The sequence below is a fragment of the Botryllus schlosseri genome, chromosome 5 (genome assembly GCF_051294905.1).
Source record: "Botryllus schlosseri isolate E-star chromosome 5, Bs_hap1, whole genome shotgun sequence".
NCBI classification, from domain to species: Eukaryota; Metazoa; Chordata; class Ascidiacea; order Stolidobranchia; family Styelidae; genus Botryllus; species Botryllus schlosseri.
Genome location: NC_137240.1, coordinates 26,524,645 through 26,548,453, shown reverse-complemented (window position 1 = coordinate 26,548,453; position 23,809 = coordinate 26,524,645). Strand labels below are relative to the sequence as shown.

The 23,809-nt window shown below is 39.8% G+C and overlaps 2 protein-coding genes across 2 annotated transcripts in view; one reads left to right on the top strand and one right to left on the bottom strand.

Annotated features, from left to right (window-relative positions):
* LOC145439887 (uncharacterized) overlaps positions 1–23,809 on the top strand; it is a 131,922-nt gene that overhangs the window by 16,653 nt on the left and 91,460 nt on the right. The window lies entirely within an intron of this gene.
* Positions 901–23,720, bottom strand: LOC145439908 (protein N-terminal asparagine amidohydrolase-like). Its single transcript, XM_080317572.1, has 10 exons — positions 23,587–23,720; positions 23,169–23,303; positions 20,413–20,547; positions 20,025–20,124; positions 17,895–18,002; positions 10,348–10,452; positions 7,180–7,417; positions 5,087–5,185; positions 4,868–5,028; positions 901–1,735 (listed from the first exon to the last, which is right to left on the bottom strand). The coding sequence occupies exons 2-9, from the start codon at positions 23,256–23,258 to the stop codon at positions 4,872–4,874; spliced, it is 1,032 nt and encodes a 343-aa protein (XP_080173698.1). The 5' UTR covers positions 23,259–23,303; positions 23,587–23,720; the 3' UTR covers positions 901–1,735; positions 4,868–4,871.

The following is a 23,809-nucleotide window of genomic DNA, read 5'->3' as shown; positions in this document are numbered from 1 at the left end:
AGACGTGTGGGTGGCACATATTTGTTAACTCGTGCTACCATAATGAATTCACATTTTCATGTTACAATACCTCTACCTTATGACTAACGTCACTGCTCTCGTCGTTAGTCTATTTGCGTTAGTCGCTAAGATGTATCTTGCAATTTTGAATGCAGTCATTCTGCGAGTAAATGCTCGACTCCTCGTCCAGATCAACTTTGACTACATTGACGAACTCTGGTAGAAGAGTTACTTACATAACTGCTGTCATCGTGCTAAAGTCGGCACGCAGAGTAGACATATGCGGAATACTGACGCAACTCACTCAACGAGCTGCCTTCAATGCTGTCCAATAAACTGATGCTGGGGCGCCCGATTACGTATCAACGGACGACGTTACGCTTATTGGTGAATTACACAGACAGTAATAGATAATTTAGTGTATTCATGGATTAATGTCAATGGACGGACTGGGGTTCGATAAAGGCAGGATTACATGATGACGGAAGAAAGATGCTCGTTGCGAATATTGGAAATTATTATAATGTGTTTTTGTGTATTTGTAATTAATATAATAATATATGACAGAAAAATTGATGAGCTCACGGACTCTCCCAATACCTGCCGCTGACTCCTGGCCGCGAAGCAAGGGGTCCTACCAATGCATGTGTTACGGGCCATTTAAAGTGCTGGTCGCACATGCTACTATAGGTATTTGATTCTGTTATTTTCGTGCTCTACTTAGGTAGGCACCATACCAATCATCATTTCCAAGTATGTCTTATTGGCTGTCGTATCTACACCTTGTGCTATGTGATCAGCGGCTGTTCAACCTTATCTGCTCTATGAGTATAAGTGGTAGTATCCTCTTATATTCTTCTGCATAACTGATTCTGTCGAAGGCGAAATGCATTGGAATCGTATTGCGCATTCGTCGTATATTTTTACGGTTCTACGAAGAAAAATACGTTCAGATCCTTCGCTCATTTTTGTGCAATGTCTTGGCCTTATATCCATGCATCCATGTATTTATACAGCAGAGAAAAACATTATTCGATCTGTTTATTTTCCACATGCTCTTGAAGAATTGTACAGCATTTAGGGAATAAGAGATTAGGACTGAAGTAAAAAAATGCTATATAGTGTAGTTAATTCTGGGGCTGGGCAAAATCGAGTACATGAGTGATTCGATTTTGAATCACGTATTATGAATCGAGTCGAGATTTCGAGTATCACTCATTATGACGTCACAACACAATGTACCATGTCATAGTTCAAATATGCGCCTTTTATGCCACAAGAAAGAACATAATGCCTGTTATCCGTCACATTAAGGATACTTTGGTATTTTTTCGACCGTGCCGATTTCATCGCACTTGTTGACGATGTTGTGGGGTGACCATGACTTCGTAAATGTGTTATTTTCAGTAACGTTCGTAGCTTTGTACTATGCCTCGTATGCTGTGACACGGCCAATCAAGGTTTTAGGGCTTCTTCGGGAAAATAGTATCAAGACTATAATTCTCGTTAGTAAATTAAATTTCAGTAGCGTGGAACGTACAATTTCAGTACTCGAAAAAAATCGTCTTCACTATTCGACTCTAATAATTATGAAAATTAATGCTCGAATCACATTCGAGTACTCGAATCATTGGGTCCAGCCCTATAGTTAATTCAGGTGTTGGTCAGGTTAAATGATACATATGTATACAGTCGATACGTTTCCACAGAAAACTCTCCATAGTTCCTCTTGTATCTGTAGATGGAGAAATAATTTCAGTCTTGGTATGCCAATGAGGTACCTACGATAATGAATTGTGCATTAGGGTTATAACTAGAATTCGATTTTGCCTGTCGCAGAAAGCAATACCCATATATATTTTTTCAAATCATCAAAAAATGTACCGCCACTGGGTAAGGGACGATTGTAACATTTGAGCAACGAATTTCGCGACCCAAAATTTCCATGATTGATTGTTGATTGAGTTCCATTTTAGTTTTTATATCAACTCTTGAGTTGTTGGCTTCTTTATATAAAACTTTGGAAATGAAATATCCACGAGAAAAACACGTAATGTTTAAAAAATACAAAAAGTGTTACAATAGTCCCCGGTCTCTCCTACTTGTAGCACGACCCGTACGTGTGAAAGCATATCTGCTATAATCTTGGGAAAGTAGGATATGAATTCCGAGTCTCGAGTACGAAGGTATAGGCTACTTTAACCTCATCATCGACATCATACAAACATGCAAAACCGTGAAAAATGTTGTCATTTGTGACCTTACGTTTTCAATTACTTAGCTTATAAAGCCTACAAACAGAATAACATATTTTCCTTGCTTATTTAATTTCAGTTGGTTCAGAACTTCAAAAAAAAATTCCACAAAATATGCCAAGCTAAGGCCTACACATTTTTAATGAATTCGATGACCTTTTCAAAATGAATTCACAAACGAAACATTAGGTCGAGCCAGTTTGAAATTTCCCTGTTGAATTCTGATGTACTAAAAATAACGTGATTTCCGATATGACATTATTATATCATGCATGCTCTATGACCCACAAAAAGCAACGTTACGGATCACTACTGGTCCACTAGATTAATAATCTATGCCAGTGGTTCTCAACCTTTTTGTCTTCACGGACCCCTTTCAGAACGTCACGGACCCGCGGACCCCCACGAAGTTTTACTTCAAATTTAGCTCAATCATTGTGCAATTGTCATCTCTGTCTTGTGTAAATGATTACTGTAGGCATAGTGATAAACAGTAACAAAATGACTTTTCTTGCAAATAAGATAATACTATTCATGTGGAACTAGGGTTGACTTCTATTATTTCAAATTTCTGCAACTGCATTTCTTGAAATATACGTGGTCGTGTCTTGAAAATCCTCGTCTTTGATTTGATGTGAACGAGTGCCGAAAATCTATTTTCACAAATATATGTGCTGGCGAATGTAATAATAGCACATAACGCTTCCGACGACGCATATGGGTATAATCGTAACAAATATAGCATCAAAATTGACAAATGAATATATAACATCAAGCCTAGCATTTTAGCAGCTTATCTTGAAGTTATCATGGAAAAATGCTTATGTATATCACAGGATTAAAACAATTTTTGTAAACATTTCGAAGTCGCCGTGATTGACCTTACTCATCCAACTTTTATTTCACAATTCCCAAGATAACATTTCTAAACACCAAAATGTTTGTATCAGTAGGCTATTGGCAATTAAAATGAGTCTGCATAGTGTAAGATATTTCATCTCAGATGGCCATTCTGTTAATTTGAGCTCTGGAGTTTTACTAGTAATGAAGTGAAACTGCCTCGTGATTTTCTCAATTTAAAACAAAATTAGGTTATCAATTATTTTGAGGCTTCGCCGACCCCCTGAAAATGCTTCGCGGACCACCAGGGGTCCGCGGACCCCTGGTTGAGAACCACTGATCTATGCTATAATTCCATAATTATTTTCTGCTGATTACCCGCAAGTTATATAGCCTACTACCAGAGGAAGTACTCAAGTAGTTTTCCTCTACTTCTGGTACTTACTCGAGTAGATCTGATTTATCCACTTCTCTTTCGTAATATTTTGTGATCTACTTACTTACTTTTCGCTATTTTCAGTTCGTCAAGTAGAAGTTATTTATTCCCCCAATAAGAAAGATAGATTGAGGAATTTCGGGGCTGTTTTCACGAAGTACCAACATTTAATATTCACAAAAGTCAAGTAAAGCCCAGAAATTTTGTTACGCTTCGCGCACAGTATAGTTATGGAGTGACAAATATGTTTTCACGAAAGTATCAGTGAATATAATTTAGGTAACGGATTGCTTGGTTCCGCTCACACCGCATTGTCGCCCATATCAAATATTTCATCACAGTAAATATGGCCCACCATAACGTTTGGAGCTACCGTTTTGCGATCTAGCAATTACCTAACATATCGTAATCTAGCAGTCAATTACGTGTCTTGCTAATCTGGAAAATCAAGCCTATTTGAACGTTACACCTGTTTTATGGACAAAAGACATGATATATATTTCCGCTTTTTAGAAGTGGTATTTGTATTTCACTTTCAATTGCGACTTTGAGTTCTAATTACTTTCAGTTCTTTTGTCTGCAGCACATACATGCTGAAGCATAAAATCAAGTGTAGTAATGCCTCTATCGTCCGACAATAAAGCTATACTCTAAATATAACTTTTTACGATTCACAATATTTCTTATTAACGTATACTAATAACGCAAAGTGATGAAACCGTATCCGATACAACTTCGACGTATTGCTCTTCGCCAAAACTTGTGGCCTTATAATATGGGGTAGGGCGCCAATCCATGATATTCTCTAAAACGGGGTCTACGAGTAAACAAAGGGTTGGTATCGCATTTTCATATCAATACTATAATTTGTATCCCATGTTGCGAAAGAAAGCTTATTCTGTCGAAAATTGATACCTCCTGGGATGCATCAATACGAATAAAGCTCTCTTCACCTTCCGCATAGCTCAATTCGCAGCTTTGCGGTCCATTTGCAGTCCATGCGAACGAACTAAGACTGTTTTCAAAACTACTAACTTACACGAGTAGATTCAAAGTCAGTCAGTTCTACTTCTACTTCAAGTAGTTTCAGGTGGCTTTTTGAAGAAGTACTACTACTCGTACTTGAGTAGATTTTTTTCGTCGCTACTTCTACATCTACTTGAGTAGCTTTCTTGACTACTTTGACCACCTCTGCCTACTACATACATAATATACAGACACTGGTTATTTAGGTTAAACGCGTTTAGTCCGCTGGAGCCGTCATATAGTTAATAAAATTCCAAACTTACATCGAGGTCGTAGTAAATCTCTACAACATATAGTTTCAAAGATCTACCTTATTATTGCCATGTCAAACGACCATCCATGATCTGAGCCTGCAGTTTGACAGGCGTTATAGAAAGTAATGGGTCAGGATTGTCAAGAATGAACCTCAATGCGGCTCTAGTGTATTCGCAATAACCCTCCGCTTCGACCCTTGGAGATGTTGAAAGTTTGCTGAATATAATATATATATATAAGTACGTTCAATAAAAATAACTATTCATTTACTAACTCTTTGAGTTGTTGGCACGAAAGTGACAGCAGGTGTGGTATGTCATCAAACTTCCTTCTGTAGAAGAAAGACTGCAAAACGAAGCTTTGGTCTTTGATGCTGTTGCAGAAAGGATTTATAAAGCGTCAAAACTCATCACGCTGTAGGATTTTGGAAATAGTCTATGTCAGATGTGGGCAACCTTTTTGCCAATCACGGTCGAATTTCGATTACTTATGCAGCCTACGGCAATGGGCATAGCCGCAATGAACTAACTGGACGCAAAATACCAATGTTAAACAGTCCATGTCCATTGCCGGTGAACTTTTCGAACTTTTCTACTCACCGAAATCGCGAGTGGCAATGCTATAAATAATCACTGAGAAAAATATGGTAACCCTAACTAATTATTATCAAATATTTATCCTTTCTCAGCCAATGTGATCAGATTCACCGGTAAAGTTGATAGAGGGAATACCTTCGAAAATTTAGGGGAAATTACAAATGATAATGCATAATGCTGTTATTTCTTGACCCCTCATCAGGATTGTCGGTAGAGTGCAAATATATTAGAATCGCCCAAATGTACCAGAAACAAATTTCCTTCGTGAGGACCACACGATTCCGATTCCGGCTCAGATTGCAAAGCGCCCTACTATATTAAAACCGAGGAAAGAAGTCGCATTGAATCGCGCGGCGCGTGAAAAAATTCCACGATTAATTCAAATCTCTCAAAAATTCGGGAGCGAATTCATAATTTCAATATGCATGTCGACGGCCACCAGCACATACTAATTGAATTACGTGTCGGCGGCCGCACAAATTTCTATTTTTATACGGCCGCCGATTGCCCGACCCTGGTCTGTATCAATCGATCATGTGCAGAACAAATACGAAACGGCCTCTTGTTTCGTTGCCTTTTTCTATGGACTATCTCATCACCATAGACCAGGGGCAGGCATCATACGGCCCGCGAAGGGATTTTGTCCGGCCCGCCGACTGTTTTACGTCTTACATGGTAATGTGGCCCGTGGTCTCAGTCTGCCGATATTCCCGACAACTTGCTTACTAGGTCCAATTCCAGTGACTGCATGCTATTATATACGTGTATGCGCACTGCGCAGGGTGCGAGATAGTGGATCTTACGCGTAAGTTCGTCGAATCGAGAAGACTCGCATTATCGGCATTTACGATGTACTCAACCCTAATGTCGTTTGTGGTAATCGTGGTGTTTGTCGACTACACTGATCATTTACACCAGGCTGATATTTCTTATTTTTGATTTCGTAACTACCTACATGTAGCACGGCCCACTTCTAGGCTTTTGTAAGACACCGCTTATGCGGGTGGTTGTGAACTCAAAACGGGTCGAGGGCCACTACTCAAATTTCGTAGAGGACGCCGGCCACGTGAATTCAATATCGAGATTAATTAGGCCATACAGTTGAACAACGACGCTATCTCGTCACCTACTCAACCCCAGTGAATTGATACCTTTGTAAATTTGGGGTACTGGACTTATCGAGCGCCTTAACATCCTGATTAAGGTTTGCACCGTGTGTTGATTGATCAGAGAGAGCCAGACATAGTGGCGCCTGTATGACAACGCTATTCTCAAATCCACATTGTCTTCGTCATTATCGGCGAGAAATGGCAGTGAAGTGACGTTGCTATTCATTAAATACGAGTTATTCCTTGTATATGTGGATAAATGGGCGAATAGATCGATTCAGCGATCCGGCCCGCCAAGTACTTAATTTTCCTATATCCGGCCCGCCGACTGGAGAAGTTGCCCGCCCCTGCTAAAGACAGTGATATATATACATATATGTTTACGATTCAAGAAAACTCACACACCGTACTAGTCCTAATGAATTAAGTCTGGTATACAATAAGCTATTCACAAAATTTGGGGTCGAGCAGGACTAAGTAACGGCGAACGCGAGACTTCTAACTATTTCTATTGGATTACTGAGCACCAAAGTCCTGAGTATAAAATTTAAATCAATTTGGGTTCGCTGTTTAGGGAGTAAGTGGCGCGAACATTTTTGGCGTGCTGTCAGTTCAAGTATGTTTATGCGTCCGTTTCATTATTAACTTGGGCGGCTACAAACCTGTATATATTCGGATATTCCGGCACATTTGTCATCCATCTCGCACCTCTACGGGCAATGACAGGTGCTCTCGAATCACCCACAAACTGCGCTGGCACGACCTCGCCGGTATCTGCGTCGCAAACTGCTCCGCCTATGATCCACGAGTCGTAACTTTCGAGCCCATCATCTTCCAACTGCTTGGTGTTCCATTTTGACGAGGAAAACAACGTCAAGTTGAAAGTCACATTTGGAAGTCCTGAGATACATGTAAATTTTTATTACCTTCCGTACGTACAGCTTGATATCCCATGATACGAGATACGATCATTTCTCGCAGAAATTCGATTAAACTATATGTAATATAATATTCGTTTTGCAGATGGCTGACTGCCGAAAATGCACCTACATCAAGGGTGGGTAATCATAAATATTTTTCCAGGGGTCAAATGAGAAGCAGGCGCGTCGGGCCAAAAGTGTCCACTTTATTCTGCGGCATATTAATTTTAATTCTAAATAGAAAGCAGTGAATTACATTGTTAACACGAGCTGCTAAATGAATGTGTCAATATTAGGCAAATCTTATCACGTTAACTCCCACATAAACTGAATGTTTTTGGAATAACACAAAGCTGGTCTTATTCGCTTCATACCGAGCTGTGTGTTGCTTGGTAAAATAGTCGTGTTGTTTTGCTAGCTGTGGTAGCTGCGGTCTCTTTAGCCTCAGCCGAGTGATTCAATGGTGTTGTCCTCCATAATGCCTACTCAAATTATACTCCATATTCCTGGCGACCTGCTCATCAAGAACTTACCAGACGGTTTCACCTCCAGTAATCATATATTTAGTTCTCCAAATCTTCTTGTAATTTTTTCCACCTTTTTTGACACACCCGTTCATCGTTTATGAGTGGTGATGACCGCCAATCACGTGCACTGATTGACTTGTTTTACTAATTAGGGATTATGAAACATGCAACATTTCGTTTAAACCAAGGGTTTTTAACCTTTTTCCTTAAGCGCCCTATTTCAGAAATTTGCATGGGCTGGCGCCCCCTAACCCATCTTTAAGAGTTGTACTAACGACGATGCGGTATGTCGAGGCCTAAGTCTGAGCGCTATTGGCGGGTTTGAGCGGGACTATTGGGATTATCACAAGCTTGAATTGCACACGATAAACTCTCAATTAATTAAGTAGGCTACTATTTTCGTATTTTTCAAATTAAGTTTTGATGACAACTGTTGGGTACGGATTCAAACATTGGCTCCGAACTAAATATAGCCTACACATTCGGATTTCGCATCTGCGATTGGCGATTGGGTCATGATATATTGTGTTTTGTTTTATTGCTTATTCTACTGGACAAATACCTCCAACTCTCAAAATTGGTATAGAACGAATTCTCCGGATTTCGAATAGCAGTGTGCTGCAAGATGCAATAGGCTACCTCGTTCAACACATTTGTCGGGAAAACCCTTATCTAGTATGATGGAACTATTAAGAGAGACATTGCAACATAAAAGGTCACGTATGATGCAATACATATCTACAATCTACATTCTAGATGACTTATAGAAACCACTGTAAGTTTTTGAAAAACTGCTTACATTGTCGGCACATTTCGCGCAAAGCGCGACGAAAATTTAGGATGTTTGATGAAATTTTAGAAATGTAAATTTTCAGCGAGATCTCAGTGATATATAGATCTATAGTTCTACCATATAACTTTGTATTTCTATGAGAACAAATAGGCCTACTACAACATCAATACTGCAATTTCAATATGCTTCGGCGCACCTATAGCGTTCCAACGCCCCCATATCGCCCGCTGAGTGTTTCCGTTCCCTTCGAAATCCAAATCGCTCGTAGGGGCACTGGCGACAGGGCTAAGAATCACTGGTTAAAACTAAAAAAGACTGGCCGTCTACTTCGTAATGTTACAATGACAACAAACAAGGCTTGAACTATGTGAACAGTGATTGGTTAATTGTTACTTTGCTTTAATAACTTTATTTGGAATCTTAATTACGCACACGGTGTACGTAGACCAGGGTTCTAGCCAAGTCACAAAGCTCCGAGTCACAAGTCAATCTCACTTTTATGGTTTTGACTCGAGTCAGGTCGAGTCATTTTCAATTGACCACCGAGTCAAGTCCGAGTCCAAGTCATCGAGCAGAGGTTCGAGTCCGAGTCATGATATTATGACTCGAGTCAGAGTCCAAGTCATTGTGTGGACTGCTCAGTTTCCAGTTAAAGTCATGTTAAAGCCACTTTTACAACTCTGTTTGGTGATATCGAATGGTTCGCATGGATTGTATTGTATTGTATTGATAGGCACAACATAGTGGGGCTTATCGCCTTTCTAGGCCTTGTGCCCCACGACATCAATTTCATAAAGTTCATTGGTCTTTGCTTTTATTGTCTTGTTGGGAACGTCTTTATCAGTCTCTCTCGCAGCCATTTTCATTGTCTCTCACTCCCATGCGTCCCCATCGTGGTCTCTGCTGCCGACTTATAGCGCGGCTCACTTTCAGTCTGGGCTTTTCAATGCACCACCGTAGTAGTGAGGTCGGCGATGAGGAGCCCAGAGAAACCTCCGACACGTAGACGTTGGTCAGAACCGTGATTCGAACCAGCGACCATTGGCGTCGTGACTACAGTGTTTAACCAACTGCGCCACTCGCTTCCCCTAGTTCGCATGGATAATATACAAATTTTCCTCACTTTTAACAGTTTATGGTCGTATTTTCAAGTACCAGTATCAATAGACGAAATCCCAATATAGGCTGGTTACTTTACTGTTCTTCGAAATGACAATGAAATGTCCGTCTTGGCCGTCTGAGTCTTGAGTCATATGACTTGGTTCGAGTCATGCGCAATGAATCGAGTCCAAGTCGAGACAATACACAGATTGACTCGAGTCGAGTCGAGTCATTTCCGTATTTTGAGATCAGAAAATCATGACTCAAGTCTGACTCGAGTTATTACAACCCTGACGTAGGCTAGGTAATCACGGCTCATTATTAAACAGGATAAAGTAAAATCATTTACGGTTCAAGTTAAACAGCCTATGAAGTCAGTCCATGCATTGACCTTGAACAATAGGCTTAGCACTGTTCTTCAGTATTCGATAATATGCCTCTGTTTTAGGCCTGGGGGTGAACTATAGTTTATAAGGTGCAACTATTTACCAAGTGGCGGACGGTAGAAGTCGAAGTCTTTCAGAAGATGAACTGAGAGAAGGCGGGATAGATCTTGCTTGTCGGTAAAGCCTCCAACGATTTTTAGATCAAGTTCTGAAATGGAATGACTGGCAATTATACCTTGCTCATACTAACTGTAATACTAGCTATACTATATGTTACAATTCGAAAATAATTTCGGATTGACGGATACATAATATCAATATAAATTCACTGCTTGTATGGTTACTATACCTTCCACTCCTGGGCGTTCACGAATACTTCTCGAGGAGATAAAAAAAACCTTGCTCTTAATCCTCACTACCCGAGCATTTTATGAGCAATGTGCGAGCAATCATGCGAAAAATACTATATGGCAATTTTTCGCGAAAGGCCCATATGGCCGTCAGTGGAGGCATATGAACAATTCAAGACTGATCTTCTCGACTTGACCATGATTTTGGTGTGAGAAAAATGGGTAGGTGGCATCAGGGCTGTGGAGTCGGAGTCGGTGGAGTCGAAGGAGTCGGAGTCGGAGTTTGGCTAATTTTCGCCTGATGGAGTCGGAGTCGGAGTCGTGAAAACTGTGGTGGCTGGAGTCGGAGTCGGAATCGGAGTCGTGGAAAAAATACTGACTGGAGTCGGAGTCGGAGTTAGTGAAAATGACCCCGACTTCGACTCCGACTCCAACTTCTTTTTCATGTAAACAATTGCTTTTCAAAGATATCTTTTAAATTACTAATATTAACTACAATAGGATTTTTATGTACTATCAAGCACTGTTATTAGTAATGATACAGATCAGGGACGGCCAGACCGTGCCCCGCAGGTCAAACGTGGCCCGCGAGAAGGTTTTGGTGGCCTGCGAGGTAATTCTCGAAATTAGATATAACATCAGATAAAATTGCAAGGCCAACCAAAATTTGATTAGCCTGACCGCGAAATTTGATGATGACTAAAACATCAGTTTCGATGCATCAGCACAACCAGGGACCAGCCACATTCAGCGCAGATCTTCGTATATGACCATAAAGTATAATATTCCGTAGTAGATTTATTTGACTTGAAAATTTTCTTAGCACTTCGCATGATTTATTGTCACAATTCTTGCATTTAGTATCGGAAATTATAAATACGCGTAATTTGCAGAATTGAGTCCAAGTATACTCGCAATTAGGAGATAACGTGTCGTCCAACATGGGACTTCGCTTGTGCGCTCGAAGCGAGATCGTCGGCGATGAAGCATTTGCGAAAAATGACGTAGGCATGTTCACCGAAACCGTGGATATTGCTACAGGTATGTCTAAAACGCCAAATAATTCTGTCCTTGCCAAATGAGCCCATTGTTATACAGAGGGGACCCCCAATATGTGCAAGTAATATATTTATTGATGGAATTCATTCATTACCTTTGAAAAAAATTCGTGCTTCGCGCGACTATAGAGCATGACTGCACACTATACAGTTGCACATCGAGTTTTCATGACATAATTTTTATCAATTTTAAAACCTAGTCATATAAGTCTTGTTTTCAACGTTACCGAATTCGATTCATTCCTATCGGGAGACTAAAAAAAGGTTATTAACATCCAAGTTACCCGCGCATGGTTCGTAAATCTCATGTGACCCTTTGGCCGAAAAGGTCGGCCACCCCTGACATAGATAGAATTGAACATTATTTGCAAAATAAAATTCAGTTGCACAGAGGAAGAAAGAAGCAATATGCATCTTCGCGATGTAGTTAAAAATTTATGGAATTTTTTGGAATTATACAATGATATTGTGACGGAGCAAATATTTTGTCTGGTTGTAAAATTGATGTAAATATAACCAAACGCTCCTTCCCACTTGACAAAATTAAACATATTTGTAGTGTAGCTTAGCTGCTTGGGTCGAACAATTGATTAAGAAACACTGCAAGTCCTAGTCCTTGAATACTTCATTAAGTGCATGTAGACTAGGTTATTTGACTACTTCCTAAATTTCGTTTATGACCAATGACTATTACTAGTGAGAGTGTGTCTGCTTGTAATCAGTACAGTGTGTAATGACAAAACTAGTAAGATGCATCTCTGTATTAGTTGCTGACTCATACACAAGAGCGACACTTCTATCGTTTTATCTACATTTTAATTATACAGTATGGGACAGGGTTGTAACCAAGTCACATGGTTCCGAGTCACGAGTCAATCTTACTTTTGTGGTTTTGACTCGAGTCAAGTCGAGTCATTTTCAATTCATCATCGACTCGAGTACGAGTCCAAGTAACCGTTTAAAGGGTCAAGTCCGAGTCATAGTGTTATGACTCGAGTCGATTCCAAGTCACAGTATTGAAGTCATGTTCAGCTCATGTTTTCAATCCTGCTTGGGTGATATCGAATTCCCAGCTTACCAAACATGCTCATTTTGTCCCTATCAGAGTTTTGGCACGTGTTTATTTAGGCAGTTAACGGACAGGTCCTGGCCTCATTTACTGATGCTACAGATAACTTCACTAAGTTAGAACGTAAAATCAAATATCTGTCTTGTCAGTCTGATACATCACCAATTCAAGCATTCAGTTTTTATGATAAGCACATCGACGATAGCTCATAAATTGCTGATAGAGAACCAACGAGTTCACGTCAAGATACCAGCTGATAGAGAATCAACAGATGCATGTTTGTTTATGTAGAGGTATTTACACCAAGCCAGCATGCTGTAAAAGCGTGCATGCAGCGATGTACATTGTGCAGTGACAAAAAACAGATACCTTTTGATATTACTTAAGGTTTTCCCAATTGCATTACAGACTACATCGCAGAATCAGCATTGGAGAAATAATTGTACAATGGGCTGTTCGAAAACACTTTTTTAAGTTTTCCGGCTACTTCTTAAAATTGTTAGATTGCCCAAAAAAATCAAATTTGGCTCAATTCCAACCAGTAGAAAGCAATGCTATGAAAGAAAATTTTAGATCAATTACAAATAGAGATTTTCGAATTTTACCGGCTATCTCATGATATTGTTACATTGTGTAATAATATGATTCATAGCAAATTCCAACTAGAAGAAATGAAGTTATTAGAGTAGAATATTTTGGATATGAAAAATAGTCAGCTTACTACTACTATTTAATTATATTATATGAAAGAATTTCTCACTAAAAAAACTTCATTTATTTTCAAATCCAAAATTTTCTCCTATCACATCATTGATTCTACTTTTTAAAATTGAGCCAGATTCAATGTTCTTTTTATGCAACGTAATCAAGTAGCCACCGAGTAAAATAAAAAAGAAATTACTTTTGAACAGTCCTATTCTACAAACATCATGCAGCATTAGCCATTGATTATTACTCACGTGCACAATGCACATACTTAACAAAACCTCAAATAGACAGATGGTATTGTGTGTTTTCACAGACAGCAGATCACATCAATGATGAGTTACACTTTAAAAATACCAAAGTGGAAAGGAGATCCTCAGATGTATTAGAGCGGCATGGCCTTAGAATAAATCCACCTCTACTGAATACACGTTGCACTGGTGCACTAGATGCAGGAATTGATAAGCATTTTTGAACCACACTGAAGAGCATAGGATACTCATTCTTTCGAGTCGCCCAAAAATGCAAAGAATCATCGCTTTCAAATCTACACATGAGCTTGTCAGTCTCTTCCAATTACTTGAGTATCTGAGTCATTGCGTTGGCTCTAATTGAACTTTGCTTCGATTGTTTGCTTGTATAATTGAAAAGTCTTAAATACTTTGATTGCGGAGGATCTAGTACCTCTTCGTCAGATGATTTTGTACCTTGGCTGGTGATCCTGTATGAATGAGTGTCAGGCTCAGTCATCATCAACTCGATTATGTTCTGCCGCAGTGCAATTCGGGATTGTTCTGAGCAATTTAGATCCATAAGCTAATGGAAAGCAAATGTCGGATCGAACACGCATGATGTGAAGAAGATGGTTTCACCAAACGGTTTGGGATTACCGATAGGCCAATCTAAAGACTCATCAGTTGTGATCATGTGCACATTTACAAACACTCCTGCAAAACGCTTTAAAATAGAATTTTTCAATGCTTCCACTAATGCGCGCAAGTAATTGACAGTGATAGTGTGCCTAATTGAATGGTTGTAGAGTGAGAGGGAGAGCAGGGTTGGTAGTTGGTACTACCCTGATTGGCATTGGGACGCAACAATGCTGTCTGGCGAAACGAGAGAGTAGCTCAAGAGCAAAAGAGCCAGACAGCATTATTGCGTCCCAATGCCAATCTCCATAACAATGAAAAATTCGAGACTGATTGTGGGGGTTCCAGGGCCACAAGCGGAATAACATCTTTACCAAATTTAATGTTCGCCAAGCCGGTCAAAATGACCTTCAAATTGCCTGTAGCCAAATCGAAATTGTGACGTGAATCAATTTCTGAGGCGTGATATTTGGTTGTGTCGACGCCATATAGGACACTATGGTACCATTGTCTGTTGTTTTTGCGGCGGCATATCTGATATCAGACGAGTGCAACAAAAGCAGTGGTGACAAATAGCGATGTCGGCAGAATTCGTCAGATGTGTTGAACTAGCCATTACGATTCGCAAATTTATTCATCTTCAAGTCATATAAAATAAGCCGAGTCATTGACTTGGGTCGAGTCATGCGTAATGACTCGAGTACAAGTCGAGTCAATCCAAATATTGACTCGAGTCGAGTCGAGTCATTTTCCCATTTCAAGAAAATGACTCGAGTCAAGTCGAGTCACAAAAAAAAACGTGACTCGAGTCTGACTCGAGTCGAGTCATGACTCGAGTCATTACAACCCTGGTATGGGATGTCTGTCGTGTTCGAATAATTCATACATATTAGGTTATCAGAGAGTCCATGTTATGAAAACTGATAAAATATGAAAAAAGAAGGAGATTTAGAAAGGCAACCTTTCATGCATAATGAATAATTCGAGCTGTGCCACAATGAAACAATTTTGCTTGCCATAGTTAATCTTATGTTTGCACATGTTTAATGGTTATATGATAGTCATTTAACCGTCGCTGTCGCATATAATTTTCGAAGTAAATTGGTAATACTGTAGGAGTCGGGGTTGGAGTCGGAGTCGGAGTGGGTATTTTTAAAGACTCAGGAGTCGGAGTCGGAACCGGAGTCGGAGTCGGTACGTTTAAAAGACTCAGGAGTTGGAGTCGGTCCGTTGAAAATGTGTGGAGTCGGAGTCGGAGGTGGAGTCGGTGGAAAAATTTACCGACTACGCAGCCCTGGGTGGCATCGACAGCGCATTTTTTCGCTATTACAGCGATTGTTCACATCAATGTCGATTTTCATATGGGAGTTCGGTTTGGTGGGATTTTATTTCAGTGTCTAACAATCCAACACGAATTACAGGATTAAAATAAGTTTAATTTCGTTATTTTACAGATGTAATGGTGATGGTAATGGAAATAAACTTAGACCGGAAGTTTACACTATTTGCAGAATACTGCATCATGGAGAAATAAGGCAGCTGTCGAAATTTGGAGAAGCGTTACGATATCACGACGTTACTCTACTTTGTGGTCCCCAAAACCGAATTTAGCGGTCAAGCGCGAAGGGGGCCCTAAATTATTTCCAAAATCAACATAAAGTATGGAGTATTTTATTGATGATTTATTGAACTTGAAAAATTTCTTCGCGGTTTCCGCGAATGAGCACTTTCAAAATGGCTACTATCATATGGATGAACCCCTGTCATCTGTGACAGGATGTGACGTCACAATTCTAGTTTCAACACACGACATTTTCGTAAAGATGTAACTCTGTTGGTGTACAATGTACACTGTACATTGTACAATACTTGAGAGGCGAAATATATTTTTAGACGCGATAATAGCAGATTGCCACACCGTGCTGTTCGAAAATATACCCCTGTCTACATTCGAGTATGAACGTTGCATATTGTACAAATGCATAACACGATGTGTCTATCTTGATTGATGGTCGATGGATGGAAAACCTGTATTATTGAACCCGCTTGTTGAAGTTAGCATCAATCCGGATTGATTGCTTTTGATTTCCGGTATTTAAATCGCCATTTTCGAAATGAGTATAGCGTCTTTTGCCTCTGTGCGAATGAAATTTAAATCCACACATCAATCAATCAATCAATCCATCAATCAATCGGCAGATTTTTAATCTGCTCAAGAAACACACATGATTTACAACGCGATATACAAGACACACAATGCGATGTAATGAATAGATGGGGGATGCTGAACGACCAACCAGCTGGGGTCTCTTCAACTGGCATCCACCTCTACCTAGTTCCTGTTGTCACAGTCTTCTTCATCGGTCCTTTTTAGAAGCTATTTCTTGCTCTTTTTCTTTATTTATCGGGTCTTATTTTTCTGGGCTTATTTTGTTGCCGTAAGAACAACGACGAGGAGCCCAGAATAAACTCCTACGACGGAAATCGAACCCGGCCGCTGGCTTGGATGGCGCCGACGCTCACCACTACGCTATATCCCCCGCACATAATCTGCATGTGTTCATGCACAAACACGAGCACGCTAAGACTAATATATTTTCCATGTAAATAACGGTTCTGCATTGGCGTTTTCGCTGCTGTGAATAACTTTTTTTTCGTCGATATTCGTATAAGACTATAAACTTAATGTGCACTTTTTGCCTCATAATTGGATGTCAATTTCACCGATTTGTTACTAGTGGTAACTATAGAGTGAAACCACGGTGCCGTAATAGGGTGGTTATGATGGGGCCTGTTAACATGGATGTATTTCCTGTAAATAACCTCAGCATTGTTACAAATGTGCTGGAAAATATATTAATGTTTCAATCTACTCAAAATTGCTTCGCGGGCGGGATGAAATCGTCTGGCGGGCCTGATGCGGCCCGCGGGCCGTATGTTTGACACTCCTGCTGTAGAGAGAACGTTACACCAACATACCTACAAACTAATGACGTAAATCAACCTCTACATTTCAAGAAGTCTTATTATTTATTTTATTATTTTCTATTTTCTATTTTATTATAATTAACCTATTTATTATCTCAAAAACGTGTCGTTACAGTAACAAAATATCGTCAGCTTAGAATTCAGCGCTCCCAAATTAGGCAAAACAGCCCCAAACAAAATCTGCCGCAAAAATAGTGTAGACCAGGAGTGTAGTCATAGCAGTGTAGTTTGAGACTTATGTGAGTGTAGCTCTCGTTCTGATCCTAACCCCATTGCGTTGAGATTTTAATGTTTATCATATGTTTGTTAGCCAGATTTAAGAACGAATTATGTTAGAAATCATGCTCTCTGGCTTGTAAGTGTAGCATGTTTGATTCGAAATTTTCGTGACGATACTCCAATATGAGTTGGTAATTCGCGTTACGTCGTGGTGAAGGTATTCCTTTATCATTTCGAAGTCAGCTCATGGCATTCATCGACGTTCGTTGCGTCAGCGGAATACTTTGATGTAAATTACTACTCTCTTAAGCAATTTGATATTTTTAATTAGCTGTATGGCCCACATGAAAATGTTCAACTGGCTCAGCAGTGGGCTATGGGCCATCACCCACCTATTAGACCAGGGAAACCGACGCTTCTGTCGACAACTTCGCGAACCACATCATCGATCATGGCGACGACTCCGTGTCTAGTAACTGGATCTTGAGCCTCAGCTGCTCCTAAAATCAACAATAATAAGATGAATCAAGCCATGTTGCGCGATATCCACTGATGCTGTGTTTCGATTGATACATTTTTCAATCACTTCCGACCAATTAATATCGTAAAAGAATTTAAAAACCAAGCAATGGCGATCAAAAGGGTTGTGAGTGGCTTCCATGGTAAACTAGTTAGCCAGTGATTCCCAAACTATTTTACTTGTGCACCATTTTTTTATTGTTTGGTCAGCGTTCGCGTACCACACCTTGTATCTGACTACTAAAGGGTTCCAAACTCGGCAACAATGAAAGGCAACTCTTTTCCCTATTTTAGGCATTGCATTCCGCAAGACTACAACATAAAACTGTCCTCCATATACGCACATTGCTAAGAAGACAAGATTAACTCAGTGAATGAGTATTGGAGACGTCAACATTCAAGTCGAAATACAAACAATTTCTACTGTGTGAATTCTAGTTAATCCTCTGACATATCGATATCGCCTTCCGACACAAGCCGCCTTTTGTTTTGTCACCTGTCCTTTTATATTATCTTCTTTTACTTTTCCTTCAGTGTGCATGCCTCCTCTTTACATCGACTAGGCCAAGGTAAGTGTCTGATTTCGAAGACTATACTCCAAGTCGTTTCGACACCTTCCTATCTTTCATCGTATCGCAGTCTTGTGGTGTATTGAAATTATTAAAATATTAGCAATAAATTGAATTGAATTGAACAATGCCGCCAGATATTTCGCATACGAAAAACCTATATCTGTTATGTTTAGAAGGACTGATATAGCCTAACGTCACCCAAACCAAGAACTACCTGTGACGTGAATCACACCTGGCGCGAATATTTTGTTCAGTATTGCGGAATTGACTCTGAAATATTCTCCGACCAGCCTTAATTTAAGCGTCATGAAAATATTATATTTGGAATTGTACCCTCCTATAGCTTTGTATCGTGCCTGACAACTTATGCGGTTGTGATGCATAACACTCGGATATACACATATACATAATCCGGTGATAAGCATAAGGTTTTGGAAGAATCTGAATTCGATAGTAACTGCTCGTATCTTACAGTAACGTGTAATGTCTTGTAGAATCGCAGCCATATCAATGGAAGAAATACACAATCTGAGGTGATGAGACGTTTGCCTATTTGATTTCGACAGTCAAGTGCCCAGAAAGTTAAGTTATGCCTGATTATAAAGCCTTCATATTAAGTATAAATCTCGCTTTATCGGCTTGTAAAATTCATTAATTTCTCGATCCGCTGAAGCTTATTGCGTACCGCTGAAAGAGTCTGGCGTACCACAGTCAGGGAACCATTGAGTGTAGCGTCCGGCTCTTTGATAGGAGATTGTGGGTTCAGTCCCCGGTCAGGTCATAACAAAGACTCGAGTTAAACTGATATACGTTTGGCGCTCAGCATTTCCGGGACAGTATAAAGGGGTGATGCAAGACTTCGAAAGCTTTGTAGGCTATTTCTGCACCTTAGGCTACTCATGGTATGGATGTGCAAAGATCGTGTGTATGTGAATCATGAGTCGGAATCGCCCTATTCGTATCAAATGAATTAATCGCCCATTTAAGTTACTGTGAGCTTGTCAGGTTAGGGGGTTAGCCTGCCCACAAAATTTGGGATACTGTTGATGATGATGGTGATTAAAAAAGGTAAACGCATTCCACACCTGCTGAACTACTTATATCCATTACCAGGTACCATATCGGGCTCGAATTCAGTTCCAATATCATCGTCGCGTTCCGGCCGACGTAGACGGCCCGATTTCACTTCTGGAGGACATTGTGACCATCACTTTATTTGATCTCTAAAATTACCTGGTTATGCTATTGGCTTTTAGAATACCAGTTTACCTATAAAATAATTCGTACATTTATATGGACTATAGACGTGTGGTATTTGAAATTGTCGACCTTCGTTCATGTCCACCGCGAACTTATTATTACGATAACATTTCGGGAGCTCATTCCGCCCCTAATGTATATTGATGGTACAAACGAATAACAGACACTCACTTGGACCATTAAAATGAGCCACTCCTGCAACCTTTGTGGCGGCATGGTAGAGGATAACAATGTGACAGGTTGTTGCCATATCGGATCCCAGCTTGGTAATCTAATCAAAGAAATTTGACCGCATGAGACGGATTTTGGAATGCACGCAAACTAAAAGTATGGGCTCACAACAGATCAGTTACGTTGTATGTGATTGAAGCCATATCAGTAAGATCTTGCAACGTTTATAAATAAAATAAAGTGCTATATTTGCTTTGCTATGCTTCGTATATGCAGGTAGAAAGCAGAGCTCCTGACGACAAAAATTAAAATACTCGTGGTATGAATAATAGGAGCTTATTCGCTGTATTCGTTCTTGACATATCACCATTAAACAAGTTTGACTTACCCCTCGTGAGTCATCGCCACACACCACCGCGTATTCATGCTGATCAACATACAAAGTCACATCTTTGTCTTGCACTTCTTTCACTGGAATATCCTGGAATTCTAGCGCTCCTTTTCCCAGCGTAGATTCGAAGTCCTTAGAAGCAAACAATATGTAATACATCTTAACCCCAATACTGTCCTAATCTACAGAGCTCATTTAGACAGTCACATATTTGTTTAGATCAGTGGTTTTTAACCTCGGCTCCAGCGCCCCGCGGGGACGATTTGGATTCCTGCCGGTTTTGCAATGATCCCACAAATTTAGTTTTTATTTTAATTAAATTTGAAGTTTGGATAACATACTTCTTGTGCGTACATTTAGATCGCAAAATTTCCCTTAACTCTTTTCCGTCACACTGTCACTAAATAGTGGCTTTCTAGACTAAGGGCGAATATATTAAAGATGGATTAGCAATAAAGTCGATTATAGCGTTCGTCAGGATTTATCAACCCAGGATTAAGGAAACCGGTTGATCATGCGCATAAAGTTAGTGGTAATCTCATGATTTAACAAACCGGAACAAACTATAGATAACTGCGTACACTGCGCAGGCTACATTGCTAACCATTCCTACGCATAATGACCGTGCCGACTTTCTTCTAGGTAATGGCTTCGCTAAACAATCAACGAATTACGTACCCGCCATTGCAGAGCGACATCAATATTCTATAATCCGTTTTTTAGCTGTACCGAACGAATTGGACACGACTTTCATTTCGCGATGATGATAATTCTAGCTATTGCAGTGGGAGTATCATTATCAGCAGGCTGCTGTTTTATTCAACAAATTGAGAACTGACAGCCTATAACTCGGGACACCTCGACTAACCATCGCGAGTAACCTTTTCCAACTTCATGCGTCGCGATTAGTCAGTATTTAATCACGCGATTAGCATTCTTCTGGATCAGCTAACTTCGCCTAAAATGCGTCCCGATTAGCAGATATTAATCACATGATTACCATTCTTAGAAATGGGCGCTGCAAGAAAAAAAATTAAAACCACAAATTCAAATCAGTGTTTCTTAGCCCATTTAGCGCTCTTACCCTTTGAGACACCATAAAGGTTTTCTCTTGCGTACAATGGCCGGTGGAAAAATATTAAAATTGTAGTAATAGAAATTATTGTCAATTTATTTAGAGTTCACCTGTTTGCTGCATGTACTACTAACAGTATCAGCAGCGTAGGGATGACTCGAATTGTCATGTTTATCAAATGACTTGACTTGACATGGACTCGACTATGAGAAATATGAATTATTCCTGGGTCGGAGTCAAATTCCAATTCATCAAGTTAGTTTTTAAATCATTCTGCTTTCTCGCAAAGCTATCTGAACATGCGTTAGCTGCGCTGAGAAGTGCGACCTATAACAGAATATACGAATATATTTAACTTTCAGTTGAATAGTTGATGATTAATTACCTTTGGGCCAATTTGATAAGATAATAGCAACAATGCCCTTTCAAATCGGTAAAAACCCATGCTTTAGTAAGGTACATCTGACTTTACGTCGCACACCTAATATTGAAACGCTCATTAAGACATTGGCGGTCGGCGATTTGTACATACCCACCAACCGATGCTATATCAAATTTAACTTGTTACGCATTCCTCACACAGATTTGCCTAAATGTCGTGTATTTTCACATTATAAGTCGTACCACCTGCCTTGATGTTTGGTTTAGATGTTCACGATCAATTGCGAGAGTATATCATCAATTCACCAAAATGTTGATGTCGTTTATACAGCAAATTTGTTCAATAATAATTCCTTCATTTCTAATACTGTCTGGTATAACCCTGCCAAAATCGTACCATAGACGCGGGCCGCAGGTCCCCAATATAGCTAATCGCTTTCCAATCGCTCTCAATGATATGGTACTGTTCATACTTTTATATCGGAAATTTCGTTTTAACTTTATATTTAGGCTACGAATAAAGGCTGCGAATTTAAGGAATTTAGCCGATAAGTTTTAGCGAAAAGAATATCATATATTTGCCAGCGCTGATTCCACTGTCATTAAAGATCCGCGGATAGTATTAGCTGAGCTCCACAGTTGGAAGCTGATACGCGGAGATCTGCGCGGGAAAACATTGGTGACTGAAGAGTGGGGATGTGCGAGAATTTAGAACTCACCCACAAAGTTACGAAAGTAGAAGCTGAACATCGCGCACAGGGCTTACAAAAAGTGATGATAATCATCACTGTTGTCACAGTGTCTAATTAAAAACAAAATCAATTTACAGATATACTGCCATTTTTAATTACAGTTTTACTACTAACGCCACATCTGAATTAATTGACCCAGTTATTAAGTTGTCAGGAAATGGAACAAACCGGTGGTATTTCAAAAGATGATTTAAAACCGCTAGACCAGTGGTTCTCAAACTGTTGGTTGTGAAAGTATCTGAAGAGGGCGCGAAGTTGCGGTCCACTGGAAATTTTTTTCGCGCTCTGCGCGATTTATCTACGATTCAAAGTTACTGCTTTGTGTATAGTCTGAATTTCATATTTGAGAATTCTCTCATCAACAGTCATATACTTCAATGTCATAATCTATCCGCTAGTATTGCTAGCATTCTGACTGTATTTTGTGATATGACGATGAGGGCGGTGCGGATATTTTAACTATCATAAAGGGGTTGTCTAAAAAGTTTGAGAACCACTGCGCTAGAGCCTGCCGTACCCACAGATCTGCAGAACGACACACCAACCTCATAGAATTTGTCGATAAAAACTTGGTTAAGTGGGCCAGGATCAGGCAAGTGCTTTCCGTGTACGTAAACTGATCCTTGATTCGCCATTTTCTTCGGAAATTGAGGCCCCTTGAAAAGTTTTATATATTATACCTGTGAAAAACGAATTATTAGACTTAAAATGTGGTTTTGATATCGGGTGACACCTCCCAATATCACTGTTTGAGGATTCAAGACAGACTTATGGATTCTGATGGAACACTGTTCTCTTTCAGGAAGGTCGATGACTATTAGTCGTGTTTGTTGGCAATGGAAAGCGAGTAAAGTTAAACATGGCGAGTGGAACCACATGATCAGCCTGCATGCACGAATAATAACAGATGAATAACATCAAAATAATCCCAGTAACAATGTAATCGAATTTTCCAAAATTTACCTGGCCAAAGACGCAAACTCAGATTTGGCGCATAGATAAAATGAAGCTACAAAACAGAAGTCTCGTCTATATGTTTTTAACATTGCCGCTATAAGATATAGCCTGAACTCTACCACGTCCCGATTCCTTTTTCGGCTTCGTCAACACTAGTTTTTAAGGCAGAGGGGTGAAGAGCACCTACGGTATCTTTTTTCCCAGATATGCAACATATAGTACAGACGAG